The following is a 24,382-nucleotide window of genomic DNA, read 5'->3' on the forward strand; positions in this document are numbered from 1 at the left end:
CAACCATGCAGTCAGATGCCACCTTCCTACACATGGGAACAAATGCAGCCGGGGAAGATATAACTTGGAGCTCCTGCGCGAGGCGAGATCGTTCCACCAAAGAAAAAACTAGACCGCTGGTGGCAGAACCGTGTCTAGAGTCATGGCAGAGCGAGAAGCACGGCTTGCCAAAAGCAGCGTATGGGGAAAAAGGGAGGGAGCCTTTACTGCTGGAGGCTAAAACGCATCTAGAGCATCACGTGCAGAGGATGATTTGTGGCTTAACACGAGCAGCGTATTTGGGAATAAGGAAGTAGTAAAACTTAAAATACTAGAATCTGGACAGAAGAGGTGGGAAAGGTGCCCATGATTGGAAAAGTGGCAATAGACAAAATGTATGTTCAAGACATTATACGTAAAACATTATATACAATTAAACCAGAGGGCTAACAAAGCTCAATCTGTTAAAACAAGTTATTCCTAGAGTTTATCGAGATACTTCATCAGTGGCATCATGACAAGTTAGAACCATCAGGTTACAGAATACTGTTCCATTTTTCCTGTGTGTTGAGTCCTTTAGATATTGAGTCACACTTAAAAATCCATGTGCATTCAAGTCTGTTTAGCATCATTGGGATGTTTGCCCCTCTGGGTTTGGGGGGCGGGGGTGGTCTCAGAACGTTGGTGATTTGCCACATGAAGTCATTCTCAGGAAATGTTCGACCAATGGTGCCACACCGGCTGTTGATCAGACATTCCAGTGTTTTGTTTCATACTTTTTGTTAGTTTACTGGTGATAGGGCAGAAATTGGTCACACAGTGGGTTACGTGCTGATGCCTGCTCACGCAGCTATTAACTTTGTAGTTGTGTATTATGGAGATCTATATTGTATTTGGGTCATCTTTGTGCACTGAAATGTCCCATCGATCATTAAAAAGCATATCATCATTCATTAAAGGGTGAAATCCTGGTCCAGCTGCTTCCGAGCAGTGATGGGGTGCGGGATTGCACATAAGTTGTGCTTTTGGTCGCACCTTCACTAATTTAATGTTCATCAGTGTTTGTTGACCGAGCGCAGGCATAGCGTCGCTTCATCTTCACAGAGATTTCGAAGGCAGCCTTCTTTTTGGCATTGAATTGTGTCTGGCAGCTGCCCCAAGCGTCTCTTTGATTGTCTTCAGTCCCTAAGCAAGCTCCAGCGCTTGATGTTTTTTGCTTACGTATCTTCTATTTTCATCTTGCACTTAATGATTTGATAAATGTATTGTGGCGACTTTGTGTGCAGTGCTTTAGGTCGGTTCTGGAGATTTATATTGTCATTTCAACTGTGATTGCAGGTTATTTTATTGAATTTAAATCTTTCTGTATGTTACTGTCTATACATTTTGTAAACGCGCAGTGAAGCTCTTTTTTCTGGCTTATGTACATTTTATAAATAACATAAGCACACAAAACTGTCATTATCGTCAGCAGTTTTATCATAAATTGGTAAAAGAAGAGGAATAATGGCACTGAATCAGTTGTGCATCGTTTTTTTAGACCATTATTTTTCACAAGTGTCTTTAATCTAGTATCCAAATTTCACATCTTCTGATCAACTCTCAACTCTCGTAGTAGATGAGTAAAATGTATTTGCCATAATATGGTATAATCTGCTTTTGTTACCTCTGAGAACAGACTGCACCCAACCTTCTCTTTTAAATCCCTTATGGAAATTAAGACGTTAATGGTTTATATACTAAAAAGAAAACTGGGTTCTTTAAATGGAATCTGTCCAGCAAACCAGTTTCCACATAGCCTTTTCGTGGGTTAGGTTGATGCCAAGTCCTCTGTGTCTTAACGATAGCATCACTATGCCTCAGTTCAGGACCTTCGATGTGGATTTAGTAACGTCCACAGTGTTTGGACTGGCTGAAGGGCCTTCATGGTTTAAGTAGATACTTTGGAATTCACAAACTGTTGATGAGGGCCATAAACTAGACCACCTTTGATTTCCTTGACTGCTAATTTGTGGCTCGTCACATAATGGTGCTCTTCTAGTTGTGGTAGCGGGGTGTTTTGACACACGGGCTCATGAAACCTTGCAGTAGACAAGCATGTTAGCAAATAAGGTATGCTGTGGACAGGTGCCATACAAGAACCTCTTTTTACTGGTCATGGTAATTTGTGTTGCTTTGAGTACAGCGATGTAAACATAAATACAGTATCTTCCTGTGGGAAGTCACTGGCCTAATAAGTTACTGTCTTCGTAAGAATTCATGCCTTGGAACCCCATTTGTTCAGGTGGTGGGAGATCGACCTCTCTCTCCCATTGACAACCTTCAAGAATTATTTGCCACTGGCCTGTGTATCCCAGCACCTCTGCCTCATAGGCAAGCTGCAACTGTGGCATTCAGAACTCTGATCAAGATTGGATCTCCTGTGTCTAGCTTGTTAAAATTGCATGGCTAATTTAAACAAGCATTGACAAAGACAGTAGACCTGGTTTGCCTTTTGGGCCCTAGCTAAACCGTTGAAACAAATTATTGCTTTTTCTGTGCAGGGCTTTAGTAATTTAGTGGATGGTGATATAGAATATTTTTGAGATGTAAAATAGCCACTTTTGCATTTCAGTTCAAGCACTCCATAGGAGGTGGAATTGCCGATAGCATGAAGTGGGAGGGTAATGCTCCTCTGGGCAGAGCCAAAACCCGCTTTATATATATTTTAAAGAATGGGTAACAATAGGTCTTGCAAACTTCTGCACTGTCAAGCCAGACATAACAACAAATCAAGTTTAAACTCCATTGGATTTTAAGTTGGATAGAACCATCCTTAGTAGACTATGGGATTTCTATAGTGTCTACTTGGGCGGGGGGGAGGGGGAGGGAGGCAATGTGGAGAAGGCGACCAAAGATACAATGCATTCAAACTGTGGAACACATTGAAATGTATGTGCTGAAGATGGTAAAGATGTGATCTGAAGAGGAAGACTAAACCTAGCATTTATTAGTGGGTGGAGCACGACATGCTAGCACCTCACCATTCAAATCAGTCTCTATGACTTTGTGTCCAGAGCTGAAGTGGTCTGATGTCATGATGCCACAGAAATGCAGCCAGCTACAGAGACCGTGTGAATCCTGACCTGAGCATTTACTTACAATTGTATGTTCTTTATGATGGTCTCATGTCGTGAGATTCTCACTGATGTAGAAAGAATGGATGAGATCTGGCACCCAGAAAGAGGAAATACAAAGATATGGGAAACAAAATTCCAAAGAGCCCTTGTCTTTGAGATGCCAGAGAGGACTTCCCTTTCTCACATGACACAGCAGAGGAAGGAGTAGTATCCACGGCAAGACCCATCCTGTACTGAGAATTTTTAAGAGTATGACTGAGGCTGAAGATCCAAACCAAGACCAGATCAATGTAGTAGCTGCGTACGCCATGCACATTTGCTTCTCTGCCCCCTTGTCAAATGAAAACCATCTCATGGCTGTAGATATTACGGTGGAGGGACAGCTAATGATGATACAGTGGGGTTTCATTGGATGCTGGCCTTTGATTCACTACAGAAATGCAGCCTTTTGCTCCCCATCAGATATTCAGAAAGATTTACGTGAAATCCTGAAAGGTTCTCCTCCAGCTTTTCCTCCTCTGTTGCTTTGCTTCCAGAGCCGCTCAGAGCGGAGCCCTCGACTGCTGGGTAAATGCACAATTTGTCAAGCTTGACTGAGATATGGGTGGCCTGGGGCCACCCTGACTACTGCTTGTCTTGCATTGGCCACGTAGGGGCCCCGCGGCTTGCTCTGCATCCCTCACTCGTGGATGCTGGCCTCCTAGCACGAGAGACGGGCTTACATGAGGAGTGCTCGCCAATCAACGAGGGAACTGACATTGATGTGACAGCTGCTGTGTTGTCATTGTGTGTCTGTGGGTGGGCGATACTGAAATAGCTGGAGATGTCCTGCAACCTTGCATCGGGAAGCAGCTTTTTCCAAGCCACTCTTGCATCGGATGAAGTAAGAGAAAAAGAAAGCCGCCATCTTATCCAGGTCCTGCAAAAGACTGTGACATTCATCCTCGTCCATCGGTCGTCCAGTTTTGCATTTAAGTTTTTACACCACTTTCCTTTCTTTTAATATTGTCTGCAGAAAGACCAGCTGGCTCTTTCAGTTTCTAGCTATGCATGTTGAGTTTTTGACATCCTATTTCCTTGTAAACAAGCCTTTAAGATCACACTCTTGGAAAGGTTTCACTTTGCAGTCAGAGAAAGAATAGTGAATTATGTCACGATCTTGCTTGGATACAGAAAGCGTAAAGAAAAGGCTATAGGATTTAACTCAACAAAATGTAAATATCTGTAAATAAACTTAAACATTCAGCAGTTAGCAAAAAAAAAAGAAGCATTTTTTTGTAATTCTGAAGTGTTGGGGAAAAGAAATATTTGAATAGGATCATAAGAAATCGGAACAAATCAAAACGCTTTACTTGGTGATGAACAAATAAGTATTCACTGAAACCCTATTTCCACACACAATTTGTGTGCAATTTAGTTTGATCTATAAAACTGTTTGTCTGTGGAAATGTAGTGCTCATTTCAATAGAAAATGTGCTATCTGTAAGTGACAATGCACTACCACACGAATCTTTAGTTACATTAAAAATCGCTCTTTTGATGTCCACTAATGCTAGGTGGGTCGCGAAAGTTTGTTATACTGAAAAGTGGGTCGTGGTTCTAAAACATTTGGGAAGCACTGTTCCAGAGTAATGTTATGGAGGCAGCGTGGCTGAAGGCGGCTTGAAGCCGTCATAGAGAAAGTGTCTTGGGCTGTCATAATAACAAATGTTTCACATAAAGTAAGTGAAGTGTGGTAATGGGGACAGCAATATGAGGAAGAGCATGTCGGAGGCAAAAGCAACATGGCATCTTTTATGAGTACTGGTTTTATGGTTGTAGGTAATCAGTAACCACTGGATTAAACACTAATCTTGAGTTCCGAAATCAAGTTTACCCCATGTGTAAACTGCTACAGCGCCAAGAATAGCAATGGCTATATAAACCCATTATAGTACAATACAAGAAGGCACCAACATTTTAACGGGCGACAGTACATGTACTGTAAATTGGCTGATACCAGCTGGCGAGCTTGCACTTAATTTGTGGATCGGACATTAGGCAAGGCCTTTTGATTTTACTAAAAAAAAAAGTATAATATACATGCATGCGGGGACTTTCAGCCAGCCCTGTTTACTCATTGGTCTGCTATTATGTCATTCACATTTTTCTTCCACCCACTACAGCATACAGTATGCAGCAATGGTTTAGCCCACTTCAACCATTGGCTAACACCACTGTGTGTTGTGGCATTCTGCCCTTTCACAAGGAGCACACCCACACAAAGTAATTCCTTTAAGTGCCAGGAACTACTATGTCAATAGCAATGTGTGCTTTTTGAGACCTACAAAATTAATTTGCTTTTAACCTTTTTAAAATTATTTTTTTAAGATCGACGTAGTTTCTCCAGCAACACATTTAGAAAATACCATGACGAAACAAGTTTTGACAAAGCCAAAAAAGGTGGCTAGCTAACGTCGGACCTATTGTCCGTGCCAGTACTTGTTTTCTTTGTCCACAGATGTTCCCCTCTATTTTTTACTTTGCAACCTTAATGAAAGTGATCTCTTTCCTTACCACTGCAATAACTGTTCCTCAGACCTTGTTCAACGGCCCGTGTGACATGCCAGACATTTAAATTGTACACCCTAGCAGCTCCTTACTCCCAAGTGGTACTCCCTCAACTACTTACCTTCATTTTGACCGATGGCAGCTACCTGTAGATTAACCCTGGGCGTAGTTCGCGTAGTCGCGCTTCGCGAAGCTTCGCGAAGATGTCATTGCACTACGCGACCTTCGCGAAGCTTCGCGAGCTTGCGTAGTTGCTTGTGGCAACCTGTTCGCGATGGCTTTTTCTTGTTCGCGAGCGCGGTAAGCATGTTCGGGGAACTGTTTGCATGCTCGGGGGATATATCTCGCGATCTTACCCATGCGGTCGCCAATGGGCGCGGCCATCTTGTTTTTCTATAGTCCCGCCCGCTCGCGATGCCTTATTTCCTGTTCCGGGTCGCGGATAGCGTGTTCGCGATGTGCATTGACGTGTTCGGGAGCGCATTTTACTTGTTCGCGATAAATTGTACATGTTCGCGAGAAATATCGCGCGAACTTACCCACGCGGTCGCGAATGGGCGCGGCCATCTTGTTTTTCACTCTATGCCATGTTTCTGGGCCTACTTTTGTATCCTCCCTTTATCTCAGCAATCCTTTGTCTTTTAAGCCTTTTTCCTGACTTTTTTTAGTTATTATCTATCTCTCTGTTTGCCTCAGTTTATATTTTGCATTTTATTTCTACTTTTACTGTGTTTTTGTTACTTTTATAAAGTTCTTTCTATCTTCTTCCCCCTAACTTTTTTCCCCTTCTGACTTTTCTTTTCCGCCTCCCACCCACCCCAGAACCATGGCCAAGGGCACACCAAGTCCCAAGGGCAAGGGACCTGCAGGCGCAGAGAAGCGCCGCCTGCCTTGCGGCAGAATGCGTCCTGCAGGGGTGCAGGCCCGGCAACTGTTTGGGGAGGAGGAGGTGGCGGCTCTTGTTTTTTTCATCCAGCGCCTCCTCCCCTTGACCTTGGCAGCAGGCGGCAGGCCCGGCTCCGGGTACGCTACCCAGGAGCGGCACCGTCGGTGGGCGAAGGTGCGCCGGGCCGTGTTCCGGTGCACTGGGATCCGGCGCACCCACAACCAGCTAGCTCACCGGTGGTCCGACATCCTGGACCGGGAGCAGGACCTGTTGGACCTGCTAGGTGTCGAGGTCATCGGGCTTGGTGAGTAACTGATTGTGTATATTAAATTAGATGAACAACAAGATTACTGCTGCGTGCCAAGCGTTGCTGGTATTACGTTCCAAAAAGCAAAATGTTCTTTGATTTAAGGACCCAGGTTCCCGGTGGTACTCTTACTTGTTTGCAACGTAGTTTGCGCTAGCTTGTGCTGATGCTGATTATGTAAGAGTTTACTTTACAGAACTGAAGTTAGGTAATGCGATTTGCTAGAGAGACTCTAGTCCTTGCATTGTCCTACTGTGAAATAGTGGTGGATGGATATTGGATACTAGGTTTAGTTTGTTAGTAGTAGTTACTAATTGTTTTATGCGGTCTGCGTGACGCATCCTCTGTCACTGAGTGCTGCTTACCCCAGTCCTCCGTCGAACCTTTTGTACTTTGTTTAGTGTGTGGTAGGCTTAGCATGGTCAGTCAGTAGCAGAACTAGATCAGCATTATGCAACCAACCCACAATTTGTTGTATGTATGCACTAATGTATGCAACTATGCATGTGTCCTCCATCTCATCATCTATGCATTTGATGGCTGAAAAAAATTCAAGTGCAGACTTAGTGAACAATTGGCCCGTCTGGAATAGGTGGTGTAGGTCAGGTGGTACTTACTAGGCTTTGTTAGTATTTGGAATCAGAATGATCAAGGAACACTGGATTGTTCATAAATAAGTAGACGATCCGTAAATGCACTAGGAAGCAGCCAGTAGTCGATCCATCTGATTAGATAGGGCAATTTTATTGCACTTGTTGTTTCCTAAAATGTTCTTTGACTTATTGTTTTTCCAAATGATTTATTATTTTTCTCACAGCACTCCTTAATGTTGGTCTCTTTCTGTATTATATTTTACATGATCATCAGCACCACCCAGGGGCAAGAAGACGGGGTCGGAGTCGGCGGGGGAACCCCAGGACCTCTCCTCTACTGAGGCTCCTGCAGCTGGCCCCAGTAAGTCCTCCATTGGTTAGATTGACATTTATATTTCCCTAAATGTTATGTTACTGCATCTTTTTTTTCCCAAACTCTAAATTATGGTTCCACTTTCTGAATCTTTTTTACAAAAGCTTACTTCTTTGACCTTGACTATCTGTTTACTAATTCTGTTTATCCCTGCCTCGAAGTTGCTTCTAACTCCCTCTGCTATGACTCTCTGTGCTACTAATACTACTACTACTACTATTACTATTATTATTACTCTGTGTGTAGCGAAGCTTGCACAGTTGCCCACTCTTTAATAGACGGTTTTCTTTGCAACAATTAAACTCTGATTGACCAATAGCTCTAGCCACTGGGTCCTGTCCTTTGGTTGTCCTCTTCAAGTCTTCTCAATGTTGAGGCTTTGACAATTACCACAAACAAAATTCCCAACCAGATATTTGACTAGTATTTTTGATCGGATAGTACATGATACTACTATTGTCTATGATTCTGCAGAGCCACATACAGAACTATGCACAACAAAATAGGATGGTGGTGATGGGAGGTTGGATCTTACTGATCACACCTCAGTCAGAAAAACCCAGGATCCCCTAACAGACTAGCTATAGTGTCTCACATTAGGGTCCCACTCCCGACCCCCCCACGAAGACGATACACAATGTTGATGATGACGGAGACAGAGACAATCCAGAACATAATAACAAACACCATTTTGCTCACACACTTGTGTAAGTCCACTCCACCACACCAAATACCACAGAGTCTATGTGTAAGTTCAAAAGGTTTATTTGAAACAAGTATCAAACTCTGTACATCGTTAATATGAAATTTAATTTACGACAGCCATAGTCAATAAGCCAGCAAAAAGCCTAACATTAAAACAGTAAACATTTACAAGTGCATGATTGACAACAAGAACAAGAGCCAAGATCTTTATAATTGTGGAAGATCCCTCACCGTAGAACGTAGAAATACTGGTTACATCATCTTGCATCCACTATGCTCTGTAAATCTCTGGTTTGTAGACGGGAATCTTTCGCCTATGATATATGAGAAAAACACTGCGAGTTAGCCGTTAGATAGTATACTGGTGAATGATGCTAGCATTTTGCAGTCATGCCAAAAAGTGTAACATGTATGTGTGATGGCTAAGCAATATAAACTAAACAAAGTCAATATGTTGTTTTTATTTCGACCTCTTCACTTGTACGCAACAGTCAAGCGGCCTTAAAGGCATCTACTGCACATCAATACGCTGGCAGGTATAATATGCACCAAAAGAGTAGTAGTCGACATGATGAATCTAAAAGGGTTACTCATGGCTCAGGCTAACTTTCAAAAGAGTAGAGTAGGACTAGATGACCCTCGGAAGTGGAACCATATCCTACTAGTGTCTGTCTACTGACTGTACTTACTGTCTAGTGCTGATGTATGTTGCATCGCATTAACTTTTTGTTCAATGTTCCAAGTGAACACTTAAAATAGGGGGAGGTTTACAGGCATCTAAAAAATTTGATGCTTTTTTCTAGGCACACTACCATCCACCAGTGCCGTCGGGGCCAGCGATGCGGCCATTCCGGAGGGGGCAGGCGAACTGGCGGCACCTGCAGGAGACACAGGGCCCAGGGGGGATCCAGCAGCAGTGGCCGGCGGCGGTGAGTTATATTCATTACTTCTTGACATTACAGCTAGATGGAACTGTGTTCACTATTTCACTGTACTGTGCGACATTATACAACGGTTGAAGAAGACACCCTTTACGTAGCATTACCAGCGTGAGTAGAGTAACCAATGGCCTCTTCTATTTGATTCCAAAATCAGCTGTGAATGTTTTATGGAGAAGACAAACTCAGATCAGATGACCTTCATGGATGTGTTGAACATAGAGGGAAAGCACTAAGGGTGGAAGGACGGGCGAGATAAACAATATGACTGACCGGCAGAGAAGGATATGTTGTTGGAAGCATGTATAGGAGTCTGATAGTAATAAGATCAGATGCATGGGTTGTTGAAGGATGGGTGGAAGGTGAAAGAATGCCTGCCTGGGTGGGCGACACAGTATGGGTGGATAGTACTAGATAGCAAGAATCAGCGGTGTTTTTGGTTCAAACTCAAAGCCAAGGCAAGGAAGGAAGGAGCAGAAGCATGGGTGTTTGTTGGTGAAACCAACTAAGGTTTGTTAAGAGATATATACAAAAGGATAGACGTTTACTTTAATGGATGTATGCCTGGATGTACTATCACCAAGAGACAGTATAGGTGGAAAGTGTCACTGGAGATTCTTACCTTGAAGAAAATGTAACAGAAACTGCGCGACAGTAGCAAAGCCTAGAGGAATCAAGGTAGTATTATGAGCATACAGTACACTTGCAGTAGTTTGCAAGCACGTCATATATTATCAAGCGGAAACCCCTTCCTCCCACTCTGGGGACCACTCCCTACCTATTATTATTAATGTATTTTCGATTGGGGCAGCCAGCCTGCAAAGGGTGGCCTATCTCTTGTTTAATGTTTATGTATATTGGTTACACAAGCAATGAAAGCAATGTACCCTCTGCAGTAGCGGTTGGTGGTGGGATTGTTGGCGGGCGGCGACATGGGGAGGGGACGGGTGGGTGGCACTGGCGAGTAAACTGTGTATTACTGTTACGGCCAAATACAGGTAATCAACATAAAAATAAATTAAACTATTTTCAAGGTGCGCACTGCACCGCCGAATGCGATGCAGTGTGTGCTACTGTGTGCAGCAATGTTTTTTTTTTTATGTATTCTTTAATTACCTGTGAATGTCCTTAATCCATCGTTTACTATCCCCACCCTGCACCTTCCCACGTCACCGACCGGCAGCACTCCCACCACCGACCGCTACCGACCTGATGTCGTATATCGTATTAGCACTAGCAGCATCTATAATATGAATATAAGCAATGATCGTTGGATCCGATAAATAAATAATCAGCCTTTTTGTAGTACCCATGGTAGGGTGTAAGTGAAATTGTGCATGCCATTTGCCCTCATGTAACAGAGTATGACCAGTGCCAACGGCCGTAAGGCGTCAGACAAAAAGATGAGCTTCCCCACCTGCAGACAGTAGTAGTAAATAAAAGTAACGTGAGTCTGCATCATCATGTGGCTCATATCTGTTTCTCTTGGGTGCAAGCTTAGCTGATGGACCTGGCATGCCGCCTACAACAAGGTTATGTAATTGGGCTAAACTACAGATAAGAACAGCACGACTGGTGTACCGCAGTACATACATAGTACGATTATATTTATAAATAATGTCTGAAATGGTCACAAATGTTAGAGTCCAAGGAAGTAGGATTAGAGATACTTACCCCAGCACCAAATCCCAAATGTTATGAACTGTGCTTGCTAGTGATACTGTGACACTATGTGTTGAATGATTAGTGTTCCTGTTTTGCTAAGAGTATTGGCTCCAACATGTTCTTTTTCTTTTTTGATATAGATGATACTCCTTCCCAAAAACCATCAAGGAAGGAGTTGGCCGCTAGGGCCCGGCGCCGGAGACTGGAGGCCATCTGCGAGCATTATTGCCGGCTGGTGGCTCAGGAGGAGGAGGAGGAGGAGGCGGCTGAAGCTGCAGCCTCCTCCAATGCCCCGGGCCCCAGTCAGGCCCGGCCTCCACTTTCACGGCGCCGTGGTCCGGCATTTGCCCGCCGCTGCGCCTCGATTTCCAGCACTGCTGCCCCCCACCCTGGAAGCAACTTTAGGGCATTTCGCCGCCAGCTGCTCCGCCGGATGGCCCGCTGGGAGGAGAACATGGAGGAGCGGGTCAAGATCCTGGTGGATAAACACCTTAAGGCCCGCCGACAGTAGAGGACCTCGTCGTTTGCCCCTTTTTTAATTCCTTTTGTTGGTGGGTGGGTTTGTGGGCGTTGGGGATTTCAACGGACATTGGGACTTTGGACTTTCGTTTCGTTGGGGTTAGGGAGGGGGGTGGGTTAGGTCAGAGCGGGATAGTTTATTTTTGTTAGGGGATATTAAAAATATACTTACTATTTATTTATATGATGTTAATGTTTTTTGTGGTGGGTTACAGTTTTCCGAATTCAATGTAAGTTACATGGTTGTTTACTTTGTTTCCGTGCTGCTGCATGCCCACAGCCAGTGTTTGATTTAAAAGATCTGCCGATTTTGTAACACACAAACCGATAGATGCAGTACCCCTCACTGAGTTATTTTTAATTGTCATAGTACTGTCAGTCTCTCCTCCTAGTCCATACCTCCCACCAAACTCTTACCTGTGATTGATGATGAAGTTCGGCACACTGATGGCTGCATGGTTGGTTTCTCAAATTGACGGAGTAGATGCCATTATAGTGGTGGTAGTAGTAGACACTGGCAATAGCGTTTGAAAAAAGAAAGAGAAAGTCACTTGACTGAGACTCAGGGAGGAGGAGTGGAACAGAACACAAAGTAAACTACAGCATGGGTGGTCAAGCAGAAGAAGATCCTTGCCCTGCCTTAGTTGAAATTGAATTACTGTTGCTTTCACCACATCTGCCCCAGCAAGCGTGTGATCAATTGGTGTACATAGTCATCACATCACACCTCAATATAAATCACACAGCCCGGGGGAAGAGGGTTAGGGATTGATGATTGGATGGGAAGTGGGGTTTTGGGAAAGGTTTGAGAAAGAAAAACAGACAATATGCATGGACACAACAAAAGTAAAACACAATCTTGTAAGACGACCATGATCCATTATCAAAGAAATCAAAGTATGAAGTGAGAGAAAGCAAATGCATGCATGCTGAGGAGGATAACTTGATGGTTAATGAGATAATGAGTTGTACTATAACTACTATGACCCAATGAGACAGTACAGTCAGGGACGAAATTGAAATTTGCCTTGCCTGTCTGACGCCCTCAGAGCTCAGACCGAACCCAATTGCCTGCTCTACCGGGCTTACTTTCATTTTTCAAGCTAGCTAAGGAAACTAAAAAAAAGTTGGATCAATTAACAAACAAACCACAACACACAGTCGTAATGATTAAAGAGAAAAAAGCAAGCAAATAAATGTAAAGACGAATGATGATACTAAAGTTACTGTATTATCCTGGTCCAAATGAGGAGTTGCATCATTCTCGTCATTCTTCTTGGTCCTCCCTTCCATGGACACTCCGCACATCAATCTTGGGTATCACTGCCTGCCTGATGCGTATTGGTAAGGTACGTGTGAGTCGTTTCTCCCACTGTAGCACAGGGTAAAGGGCCGGCCAGCCTGTAAGTGTAGATGGAAAAACAAACGGGGTATTGAAAAATTACAGCCTTTACAACAATAAACTCAATTACAGTGGAGTGCAAGACAACACTCTGGAGAGAACACTTTCAGACTGAGGCAGCTTGGATAGGCTACATAGTGTGTCTACTCTACAGCAAGCATTAAGGTACAACAACAACGGGACAGGATTCAGGAGCCAGCACAGCCACAGGACAGGAGAACCGCGGCACAGGCCAGGCACCCTACCCCTTACTTACATTTTGACCGAGCCAGAGAAATGTCAAATGCACTGCAGCAACCTAGAATTTTCCCAATGAAGTGACTAAATCAATGCGCCACTGTCCGTCATACCACTACACTCTACTCCAGTCCACACCACTACAAGGACATCTAGCCTAGGTCTGCTGTGGTTCTTGTTCAAACTTTTTACCTTTTATGTCAGCCCATCAAAAGCCTGATGCGTATTGGTAAGGTACGTGTGAGTCGTTTCTCCCACTGTAGCACAGGGTAAAGGCCGGCCTGTAAGTGTAGATGGAAAAACAAACGGGGTATTGAAAAATTACAGCCTTTACAACAATAAACTCAATTACAGTGGAGTGCAAGACAACACTCTGGAGAGAACACTTTCAGACTGAGGCAGCTTGGATAGGCTACATAGTGTGTCTACTCTACAGCAAGCATTAAGGTACAACAACAACGGGACAGGATTCAGGAGCCAGCACAGCCACAGGACAGGAGAACCGCGGCACAGGCCAGGCACCCTACCCCTTACTTACATTTTGACCGAGCCAGAGAAATGTCAAATGCACTGCAGCAACCTAGAATTTTCCTAATGAAGTGACTAAATCAATGCGCCACTGTCCGTCATACCACTACACTCTACTCCAGTCCACACCACTACAAGGACATCTAGCCTAGGTCTGCTGTGGTTCTTGTTCAAACTTTTTACCTTTTATGTCAGCCCATCAAACGCCGTTATTCCATACATTTTCTCCAATCCAACTGACTGTGTGCAAAGATAGTATGCTCAGCATCCTCAATGATGGTGACCGTGTGGTACGTATTCTCCAACACCAACTCAGTCTGTAGTGACTGATTAAGTTTATAATATATTCCATATTACCAAATTGCAACGGATATTGGCCGGCACCTGCAGTGGTAGGAGTACAATGTGGTCATTATTAAACAGCAAGGAAACATTAACTGTCACCACACCTGAGTCACTTGTACTTTGTCGGTAAACTAGTATAGTTCTACTTCATGGCATGCACAATTCTTCGTAGTGAGCCAGCATCCAATGCAATGCATGCCACCATCATTCACAATAATCACTCATTACCTGTCTTTGTGTTCTCTTTGGCTGTCTGATCTGATGCCTGCCTAGCCTTCTGCCAGTCAGTGATGAGTTTCTTTCGGATTGGAAACAAAATGGAATATAGGTGGAGTCACGTTTCACTTCTTATGGAGGGACTGTTAGAGGCAACATGTATTGTACTATTCTCCATCTCCATCCAATGTCTGACTTGCTTGAAATGTACTTAGGGAGAGTACGGAACATGGAGCAGGACCCTGAGGAGTGGAGGTGACAGTTATGCACAGACGTGCAACTCCAATAGGGAAATAAAAAAAGGAGACTGTTGATGGCATTGTTGTGAATGTAGATTTTGAACCAGAAAAACAGATACACACAGTCACACACAAATAAAGGAAGGGAGAACAATTTGAAAGCCTAGTTGTCAGGGAAGAGGAGCTCGTCCTCAAACTCTGGTGGTTCGGACAGCAGTACGTCTAACAATCCACTACTTATGTCATCAAAGTCACTCTCCTCTTCCTCCTGTGATTCACGTATTTTGTACTCTGGTGGTATAAAGTGTTGATTCATTTTGATCATGGTTAACCTCTCAACACTTTTGGGCGAGAGACTGGTCCTTTTGACAGTAACAATGGCACCAGCAGCACTGAAAACACGCTCTGAAGAGACACTTGCAACAGGGCAAGCCACATACTTTATCGCCAGCCTGCTGAGCACTGGCCATTGGCTTCTTTTCCCATACCAATACACCAATGGGCTTTGCTCCATGTAGACCTCTGTTGTGTCATCTAGATAGGCCTGAACCATCCGCTCAATGTTCAGGGGTGCTCCGATTTCCTGGGCCTCTTTTGCCTTTGCATCAGTCATTGATGTGCAATACCCTTTCCGTAGAAACCAATCCCCTGCCGGTTTTTGAAATGTGCCTGATGATCCTGTTGGTGCTGTTGATGTTATTGCTGCTGGCAGTGTTGACTGCTGGGAGGCAAACGCACTGCTCTTGGCTTCTGAAGTAGAACTTCGTTCTGGGTGCCCTGCAGTACTTTTTCTGACCTGGAGGGGCGGGCCTTTAATGAAGATCCTTTCGTTTTCAAACTCAGTGGCTTCCTTAGCTATCCAAGTTTTGTACTGGGCAACATTCAATTCTGAAAAAGGAATGACTTCATTACTGCGCAGCAATAATTTGTAACGTGGATCCAAAATTGAGGCAGTAATGTAATGTGGATCTGACAGAATGTTATTTTGAAGCCTTGTATTGTGAGATAAGCGAGCGGATAAGGTGTCTGCCAAAGAATGTGCTTCTACTTTGTCATCCACATCTGCGTACATTTCTGCCACATCCTTCAGCTGTTGCTCTAGCATGTACAACAATGGGATAGCTTGGCCCATAGTACAGTCCTCCCGGCTCACTTCACGGGTGAAGACCTCAAAAGGAAGTAGCATCTCTGTCAGGCTTTTGACAAGGTCCCATTGGGTCATCTCAACTCTCATGCCTTTCACTGTAGGATCCCCTGACCTTTTCATGACATAAGCATTAAGTGGTATATACTGCTCAAACAGACGCTCAAGCATGTAATACGTTGAGTTCCAACGTGTTGGCACCTCTTGGATGAGTGCTTTGACTGGCATTTTATGCTCACGTTGAATCACCCTCAGCTCCTTCCGGGCTTTAAAAGAATGGTTGAAATGTGTGCATATTCTTCTGCAGGTGGTCAGTAAGCTGCTGACTTTGCTTTCATTTTTCAGAAAGTCTTGCACAACAATGTTAATGCAGTGTGCCAAACATGGCACCCTGAAATACCCACCATCTTTCATGGCCCGAACTACATTACTGCCATTGTCCGTGGCAACAAAACCAATGGTAAGACCTCTTGGTCGCAGCCACTCCGACACCTTGCTGTTAAACTCATCCAAAATGTTAGCAGCAGTATGAGATTTCTCCATTGCAAACATGGCTACAGTTGCATGTTTGCGAGTGTCTTTAAAAATCTCAGCGGTGTCAACAACGCCGTCAGATATCTTATCTTTAACACCCGAAAAAGAGACCCAGTGTGCAGTGATGCACATGTAATCAGTGGCTTGGCAACTGGTCCACATGTCTGTTGTCAGGTGTATACTCTGAACAGCACTCTGTTTTAAGGCTTTTCCAAGCAATTCCAGCACGTCGTGATGTAGTGCTGGAACAGCAACTCTTGCAAAATAGTAGCGGCTGGGAACTTTCCATTTTGGGCAGATGGTGGTCACAAACTCAAGAAAACCCACCCCTTCAACAAAAGAAAAAGGGAGAAGGTCCAGTGCTAACATTTTTGCCAGCTTAGCATTGTACAAACGTGCTATTGGGTGATTGCGTTCGTACTGCCCCTCCGGCCTACTAAACATGCTAAGAATGGTAGGCTGCATGGTATTCCTTCCTGTGGTCGACTTCGCACTTTTTGGCCCAGCTGTACTCCTTGGTGTCTCAGGCTGGCTCTTACTCTTGTGCCAATGAGATGTGGCTGAGGATGTGGGCGTTACCACTGCAGTGCTGGGGACAGGGCTACTTTGTCTACCACTAGCACAGAGAATGTCTCCCTCTTCTTCCTGTTCCACCGTGAGCGGACTTTCTACTCGTTTATGCCCAACAGCAATGGTTCCAGTTTTGATGAGCCTAAGGTGCTCCTCCCACTGGATTGCGTGGTGTTTTTTCAGATGGGTCATTTGGCCTCCGGTACCATAGTTTGTACCAAGCTTTCCACGGCTAACAGAGGAATGACAAACGGAGCATACAGCAATGTTCTCCTCCTTTGGGCTAACCGTAAAGTAGTCCCACACTGGGGAGCTTAACTTTTGTCTCCTGCTGGAGGTGCCACTCCCACTTCCAATGCCGGATGAACTGGAGGGTGTGTGTTGAATTTGACTCTGTGCAGGACCACTACCTACTTCTGCTGAGGTGGTGCTTGTTGTGCTGGATGTAGGACGCTGCCGGCCCTTTGCTAATGTAAATATGGAAGCTGGAGGTCGTGTTGGTGTTACCTGTGTTGGAGGTATGCGTGCTACATCCCTCGCATCCATTTTGGATAATGTAAAAATGTTGCTCTCCATCTCCTCAGGCCCGGGAGTGATGTTTGTGATGACTGGCTCATCATCATCATCATCATCAACCTGCTCTTCTACATCAACATCCATAAGTGTAAGGCTTTCTGGAACCTTCCTTTTGCCATGCCTGCTCTTGTGATGTGTTTCCCTCTCAGACTCACTTTGTGGCTTCCAAGTGACATCTAGATCATCAGAAGGGGGGCTTGGTGAAGAACTTGATGTACTAACCCTCCTTTTCCTTGCTGGGGATTTAAAAGCCAATGCAACTTCTAAAGGAGTGGCTTCCTCTTCTTCCTCTGCATGAGGCTCAATTTCCTGAACTGCCCCTACTTCAGGAGGAACAGCTACTATTGCGGGCGGTAGCTGCGGCTGTTGACCACTTATCTGCTGTGTTGATGATGTTCCCTCCTGCGTGGATTGTGTACTACTTTGAGATAGCGATAAGTTTAGTTCAGGCTCAGCATCACTGCTTTCTACCATAAGGCTGGCTACCTCTTCCACACTCATCTGCTTGGGCATGGGTTGGTGGGTTGGGCCCACTGATGTGGAGGTGCTGCCCCCAGCTTGCCCCCCCGACACCGCTGCTGCAGGCCTCATTTTTGGTGAACCAAAAAAGGTTTTGGGAGGCACACCAGACTTAAGTGACACTTCCTTCTTCTTCTGTTCCTTCTTCTCCATGGCAACTTTCTTGGTACCGGAGGACCTGCTACCTGCTTTCTTTGGGGGCATCTTCAACAGATGTCAAAACAGCACTCAGTTGCACAAGTTGCAGAGATGCCTGGTCAGGTCACTGACACGTCACGTTGTGTACACTACAGCAGCAGGACGTCGGTCTGGCACCACAACAGTGGATGATGATGACACACCTCTGTCTTTTGTGCACCTAAAAGCAAAAAGCCAGAAGAACATCAGTCAAAAGATCCATAATATAATATATAATTTATTAGTGTCTCGTGGGTTGTCATCACAATTATTAAATTTCATGCAGTCAGTGAACAACATCAACAGTATAGCCAGCCATTAAGAGACTGACAAGGCCAGGGATCCTTTTGTATTTGTACTGTGTAGTGTACACTTAGGAAGAAGAATAGCAAGGGAAAAAAACCCGCCGTGATGATTGCTGAGTTGTACCCCTGGGCCTACTGTACGACTAGGCCACAAGTTTGGACGCCTATGGCAAAGGCACAATGCATGCCTTCCTAAAATGGCCGCCACACACATGCCCAGCCCCCCCACCACAATAACACACAAAAAGTGATTGGAAAGGACAGGAAGAGGAAGTTGTAGTGTCTGTGGAACTTAATCCCTCTCATAAAAATGTTTTCCAGACAAATAACAGCTTCTCCCTGCTCCAAACCTACAGCTCAATGACAGCCTGAGGAGTATTTTGTGCAGAAATGCACAAAAAAGCGTTTTCGAGAAGGGTCTATGTTGCTCGCGAGATATTGTTTGCCAGATTGCAAAAGCTGCGTGTTCGGGATCGCGAACTGTACAAAAAGGCTTTCTCGCGTGCGCGAACACGCATATTGCGAGCGCAAAAATGACGAAAACTGTAAGTCCGCGTTGTCGCGCTGTGCAGAGTTACCGAAAGTTCGCGAGCTGAATCCCTTGCCTTACATGCAGGCCAAAATAGCCCAATTTGTTTAGCACACACCCAAAAAATGCTATTGCACCCCAAACACACCTTTTGCAACAAAATCCAAAGCCATCCATGGAGCAAAGGAAAATCACCAGACAACACCAACTGTACATGTAAAATCACGCACCACAGCTTGGAGGCTGACTACCTCTGGGCCTAGTGGAAGACTACTAGGCCACAAGCTTGGAACCGGATGGCAAAAGCAAGCACACTGCTTGGATGGCTTCACAAAATGGCCGCCACACACCCACAACAACCACAAGAAATGGGAGACAGTCAATGGACGCCTATGGCAAAGGCACAATGCATGCCTTCCTAAAATGGCCGCCACACACATGCCCAGCCCCCCCACCACAATAACACACAAAAAGTGATTGGAAAGGACAGGAAGAGGAAGTTGTAGTGTCTGTGGAACTTAATCCCTCTCATAAAAATGTTTTCCAGACAAATAACAGCTTCTCCCTGCTCCAAACCTACAGCTCAATGACAGCCTGAGGAGTTTTTTGTGCAGAAATGCACAAAAAAGCGTTTTCGAGAAGGGTCTATGTTGCTCGCGAGATATTGTTTGCCAGATTGCAAAAGCTGCGTGTTCGGGATCGCGAACTGTACAAAAAGGCTTTCTCGCGTGCGCGAACACGCATATTGCGAGCGCAAAAATGACGAAAACTGTAAGTCCGCGTTGTCGCGCTGTGCAGAGTTACCGAAAGTTCGCGAGCTGAATCCCTTGCCTTACATGCAGGCCAAAATAGCCCAATTTGTTTAGCACACACCCAAAAAATGCTATTGCACCCCAAACACACCTTTTGCAACAAAATCCAAAGCCATCCATGGAGTAAAGGAAAATCACCAGACAACACCAACTGTACATGTAAAATCACGCACCACAGCTTGGAGGCTGACTACCTCTGGGCCTAGTGGAAGACTACTAGGCCACAAGCTTGGAACCGGATGGCAAAAGCAAGCACACTGCTTGGATGGCTTCACAAAATGGCCGCCACACACCCACAACAACCACAAGAAATGGGAGACAGTCAATGGACGCCTATGGCAAAGGCACAATGCATGCCTTCCTAAAATGGCCGTTCGCGAGCTGAATCCCTTGCCTTACATGCAGGCCAAAATAGCCCAATTTGTTTAGCACACACCCAAAAAATGCTATTGCACCCCAAACACACCTTTTGCAACAAAATCCAAAGCCATCCATGGAGTAAAGGAAAATCACCAGACAACACCAACTGTACATGTAAAATCACGCACCACAGCTTGGAGGCTGACTACCTCTGGGCCTAGTGGAAGACTACTAGGCCACAAGCTTGGAACCGGATGGCAAAAGCAAGCACACTGCTTGGATGGCTTCACAAAATGGCCGCCACACACCCACAACAACCACAAGAAATGGGAGACAGTCAATGGACGCCTATGGCAAAGGCACAATGCATGCCTTCCTAAAATGGCCGCCACACACATGCTCAGCCCCCCCACCACAATAACACACAAAAAGTGATTGGAAAGGACAGGAAGAGGAAGTTGTAGTGTCTGTGGAACTTAATCCCTCTCATAAAAATGTTTTCCAGACAAATAACAGCTTCTCCCTGCTCCAAACCTACAGCTCAATGACAGCCTGAGGAGTTTTTTGTGCAGAAATGCACAAAAAAGCGTTTTCGAGAAGGGTCTATGTTGCTCGCGAGATATTGTTTGCCAGATTGCAAAAGCTGCGTGTTCGGGATCGCGAACTGTACAAAAAGGCTTTCTCGCGTGCGCGAACACGCATATTGCGAGCGCAAAAATGACGAAAACTGTAAGTCCGCGTTGTCGCGCTGTGCAGAGTTACCGAAAGTTCGCGAGCTGAATCCCTTGCCTTACATGCAGGCCAAAATAGCCCAATTTGTTTAGCACACACCCAAAAAATGCTATTGCACCCCAAACACACCTTTTGCAACAAAATCCAAAGCCATCCATGGAGCAAAGGAAAATCACCAGACAACACCAACTGTACATGTAAAATCACGCACCACAGCTTGGAGGCTGACTACCTCTGGGCCTAGTGGAAGACTACTAGGCCACAAGCTTGGAACCGGATGGCAAAAGCAAGCACACTGCTTGGATGGCTTCACAAAATGGCCGCCACACACCCACAACAACCACAAGAAATGGGAGACAGTCAATGGACGCCTATGGCAAAGGCACAATGCATGCCTTCCTAAAATGGCCGTTCGCGAGCTGAATCCCTTGCCTTACATGCAGGCCAAAATAGCCCAATTTGTTTAGCACACACCCAAAAAATGCTATTGCACCCCAAACACACCTTTTGCAACAAAATCCAAAGCCATCCATGGAGTAAAGGAAAATCACCAGACAACACCAACTGTACATGTAAAATCACGCACCACAGCTTGGAGGCTGACTACCTCTGGGCCTAGTGGAAGACTACTAGGCCACAAGCTTGGAACCGGATGGCAAAAGCAAGCACACTGCTTGGATGGCTTCACAAAATGGCCGCCACACACCCACAACAACCACAAGAAATGGGAGACAGTCAATGGACGCCTATGGCAAAGGCACAATGCATGCCTTCCTAAAATGGCCGCCACACACATGCTCAGCCCCCCCACCACAATAACACACAAAAAGTGATTGGAAAGGACAGGAAGAGGAAGTTGTAGTGTCTGTGGAACTTAATCCCTCTCATAAAAATGTTTTCCAGACAAATAACAGCTTCTCCCTGCTCCAAACCTACAGCTCAATGACAGCCTGAGGAGTTTTTTGTGCAGAAATGCACAAAAAAGCGTTTTCGAGAAGGGTCTATGTTGCTCGCGAGATATTGTTTGCCAGATTGCAAAAGCTGCGTGTTCGGGATCGCGAACTGTACAAAAAGGCTTTCTCGCGTGCGCGAACACGCATATTGCGAGCGCAAAAATGACGAAAACTGTAAGTCCGCGTTGTCGCGCTGTGCAGAGTTACCGAAAGTTCGCGAGCTGAATCCCTTGCCTTACATGCAGGCCAAAATAGCCCAATTTGTTTAGCACACACCCAAAAAATGCTATTGCACCCCAAACACACCTTTTGCAACAAAATCCAAAGCCATCCGTGGAGCAAAGGAAAATCACCAGACAACACCAACTGTACATGTAAAATCACGCACCACAGCTTGGAGGCTGACTACCTCTGGGCCTAGTGGAAGACTACTAGGCCACAAGCTTGGAACCGGATGGCAAAAGCAAGCACACTGCTTGGATGGCTTCACAAAATGGCCGCCACACACCCACAACAACCACAAGAAATGGGAGACAGTCAATGGACGCCTATGGCAAAGGCACAATGCATGCCTTCCTAAAATGGCCGTTCGCGAGCTGAATCCCTTGCCTTACATGCAGGCCAAAATAGCCCAATTTGTTTAGCACACACCCAAAAAATGCTATTGCACCCCAAACACACCTTTTGCAACAAAATCCAAAGCCATCCATGGAGTAAAGGAAAATCACCAGACAACACCAACTGTACATGTAAAATCACGCACCACAGCTTGGAGGCTGACTACCTCTGGGCCTAGTGGAAGACTACTAGGCCACAAGCTTGGAACCGGATGGCAAAAGCAAGCACACTGCTTGGATGGCTTCACAAAATGGCCGCCACACACCCACAACAACCACAAGAAATGGGAGACAGTCAATGGACGCCTATGGCAAAGGCACAATGCATGCCTTCCCAAAATGGCCGCCACACACATGCCCAGCCCCCCCACCACAATAACACACAAGAAAGTGATTGGAAAGGACAGGAAGAGGAAGTTGGAGTGTCTGTGGAACTTAATCCCTCTCATAAAAATGGTTTCCAGACAAATAACAGCTTCTCCCTGCTCCAAACCTACAGCTCAATGACAGCCTGAGGAGTTTTTTGTGCAGAAATGCACAAAAAAGCGTTTTCGAGAAGGGTCTATGTTGCTCGCGAGATATTGTTTGCCAGATTGCAAAAGCTGCGTGTTCGGGATCGCGAACTGTACAAAAAGGCTTTCTCGCGTGCGCGAACACGCATATTGCGAGCGCAAAAATGACGAAAACTGTAAGTCCGCGTTGTCGCGCTGTGCAGAGTTACCGAAAGTTCGCGAGCTGAATCCCTTGCCTTAAATGCAGGCCAAAATAGCCCAATTTGTTTAGCACACACCCAAAAAATGCTATTGCACCCCAAACACACCTTTTGCAACAAAATCCAAAGCCATCCGTGGAGCAAAGGAAAATCACCAGACAACACCAACTGTACATTCAAAATCACGCACCACAGCTTGGAGGCTGACTACCTCTGGGCCTAGTGGAAGACTACTAGGCCACAAGCTTGGAACCGGATGGCAAAAGCAAGCACACTGCTTGGATGGCTTCACAAAATGGCCGCCACACACCCACAACAACCACAAGAAATGGGAGACAGTCAATGGACGCCTATGGCAAAGGCACAATGCATGCCTTCCTAAAATGGCCGTTCGCGAGCTGAATCCCTTGCCTTACATGCAGGCCAAAATAGCCCAATTTGTTTAGCACACACCCAAAAAATGCTATTGCACCCCAAACACACCTTTTGCAACAAAATCCAAAGCCATCCATGGAGTAAAGGAAAATCACCAGACAACACCAACTGTACATGTAAAATCACGCACCACAGCTTGGAGGCTGACTACCTCTGGGCCTAGTGGAAGACTACTAGGCCACAAGCTTGGAACCGGATGGCAAAAGCAAGCACACTGCTTGGATGGCTTCACAAAATGGCCGCCACACACCCACAACAACCACAAGAAATGGGAGACAGTCAATGGACGCCTATGGCAAAGGCACAATGCATGCCTTCCCAAAATGGCCGCCACACACATGCCCAGCCCCCCCACCACAATAACACACAAGAAAGTGATTGGAAAGGACAGGAAGAGGAAGTTGGAGTGTCTGTGGAACTTAATTCCTCTCATAAAAATGGTTTCCAGACAAATAACAGCTTCTCCCTGCTCCAAACCTACAGCTCAATGACAGCCTGAGGAGTTTTTTGTGCAGAAATGCACAAAAAAGCGTTTTCGAGAAGGGTCTATGTTGCTCGCGAGATATTGTTTGCCAGATTGCAAAAGCTGCGTGTTCGGGATCGCGAACTGTACAAAAAGGCTTTCTCGCGTGCGCGAACACGCATATTGCGAGCGCAAAAATGACGAAAACTGTAAGTCCGCGTTGTCGCGCTGTGCAGAGTTACCGAAAGTTCGCGAGCTGAATCCCTTGCCTTACATGCAGGCCAAAATAGCCCAATTTGTTTAGCACACACCCAAAAAATGCTATTGCACCCCAAACACACCT

The 24,382-nt window shown here is 45.4% G+C and overlaps 2 protein-coding genes across 5 annotated transcripts in view; both read left to right on the forward strand.

The window, feature by feature from the left end:
* Nucleotides 1–24,382, forward strand: part of AP2A2 (adaptor related protein complex 2 subunit alpha 2) — a 495,736-nt gene that overhangs the window by 305,375 nt on the left and 165,979 nt on the right. The window lies entirely within an intron of this gene.
* Nucleotides 3,350–11,663, forward strand: LOC146860893 (uncharacterized). Its single transcript, XM_085646472.1, has 4 exons — nt 3,350–3,665; nt 7,709–7,795; nt 9,316–9,441; nt 11,256–11,663. Exons 1-4 carry the CDS (start codon nt 3,350–3,352, stop codon nt 11,624–11,626), a joined length of 900 nt encoding a protein of 299 aa, XP_085502598.1. The 3' UTR covers nt 11,627–11,663.

This window comes from Triturus cristatus, chromosome 3_1 (assembly GCF_964204655.1).
Source record: "Triturus cristatus chromosome 3_1, aTriCri1.1, whole genome shotgun sequence".
Lineage (NCBI taxonomy): Eukaryota > Metazoa > Chordata > Amphibia > Caudata > Salamandridae > Triturus > Triturus cristatus.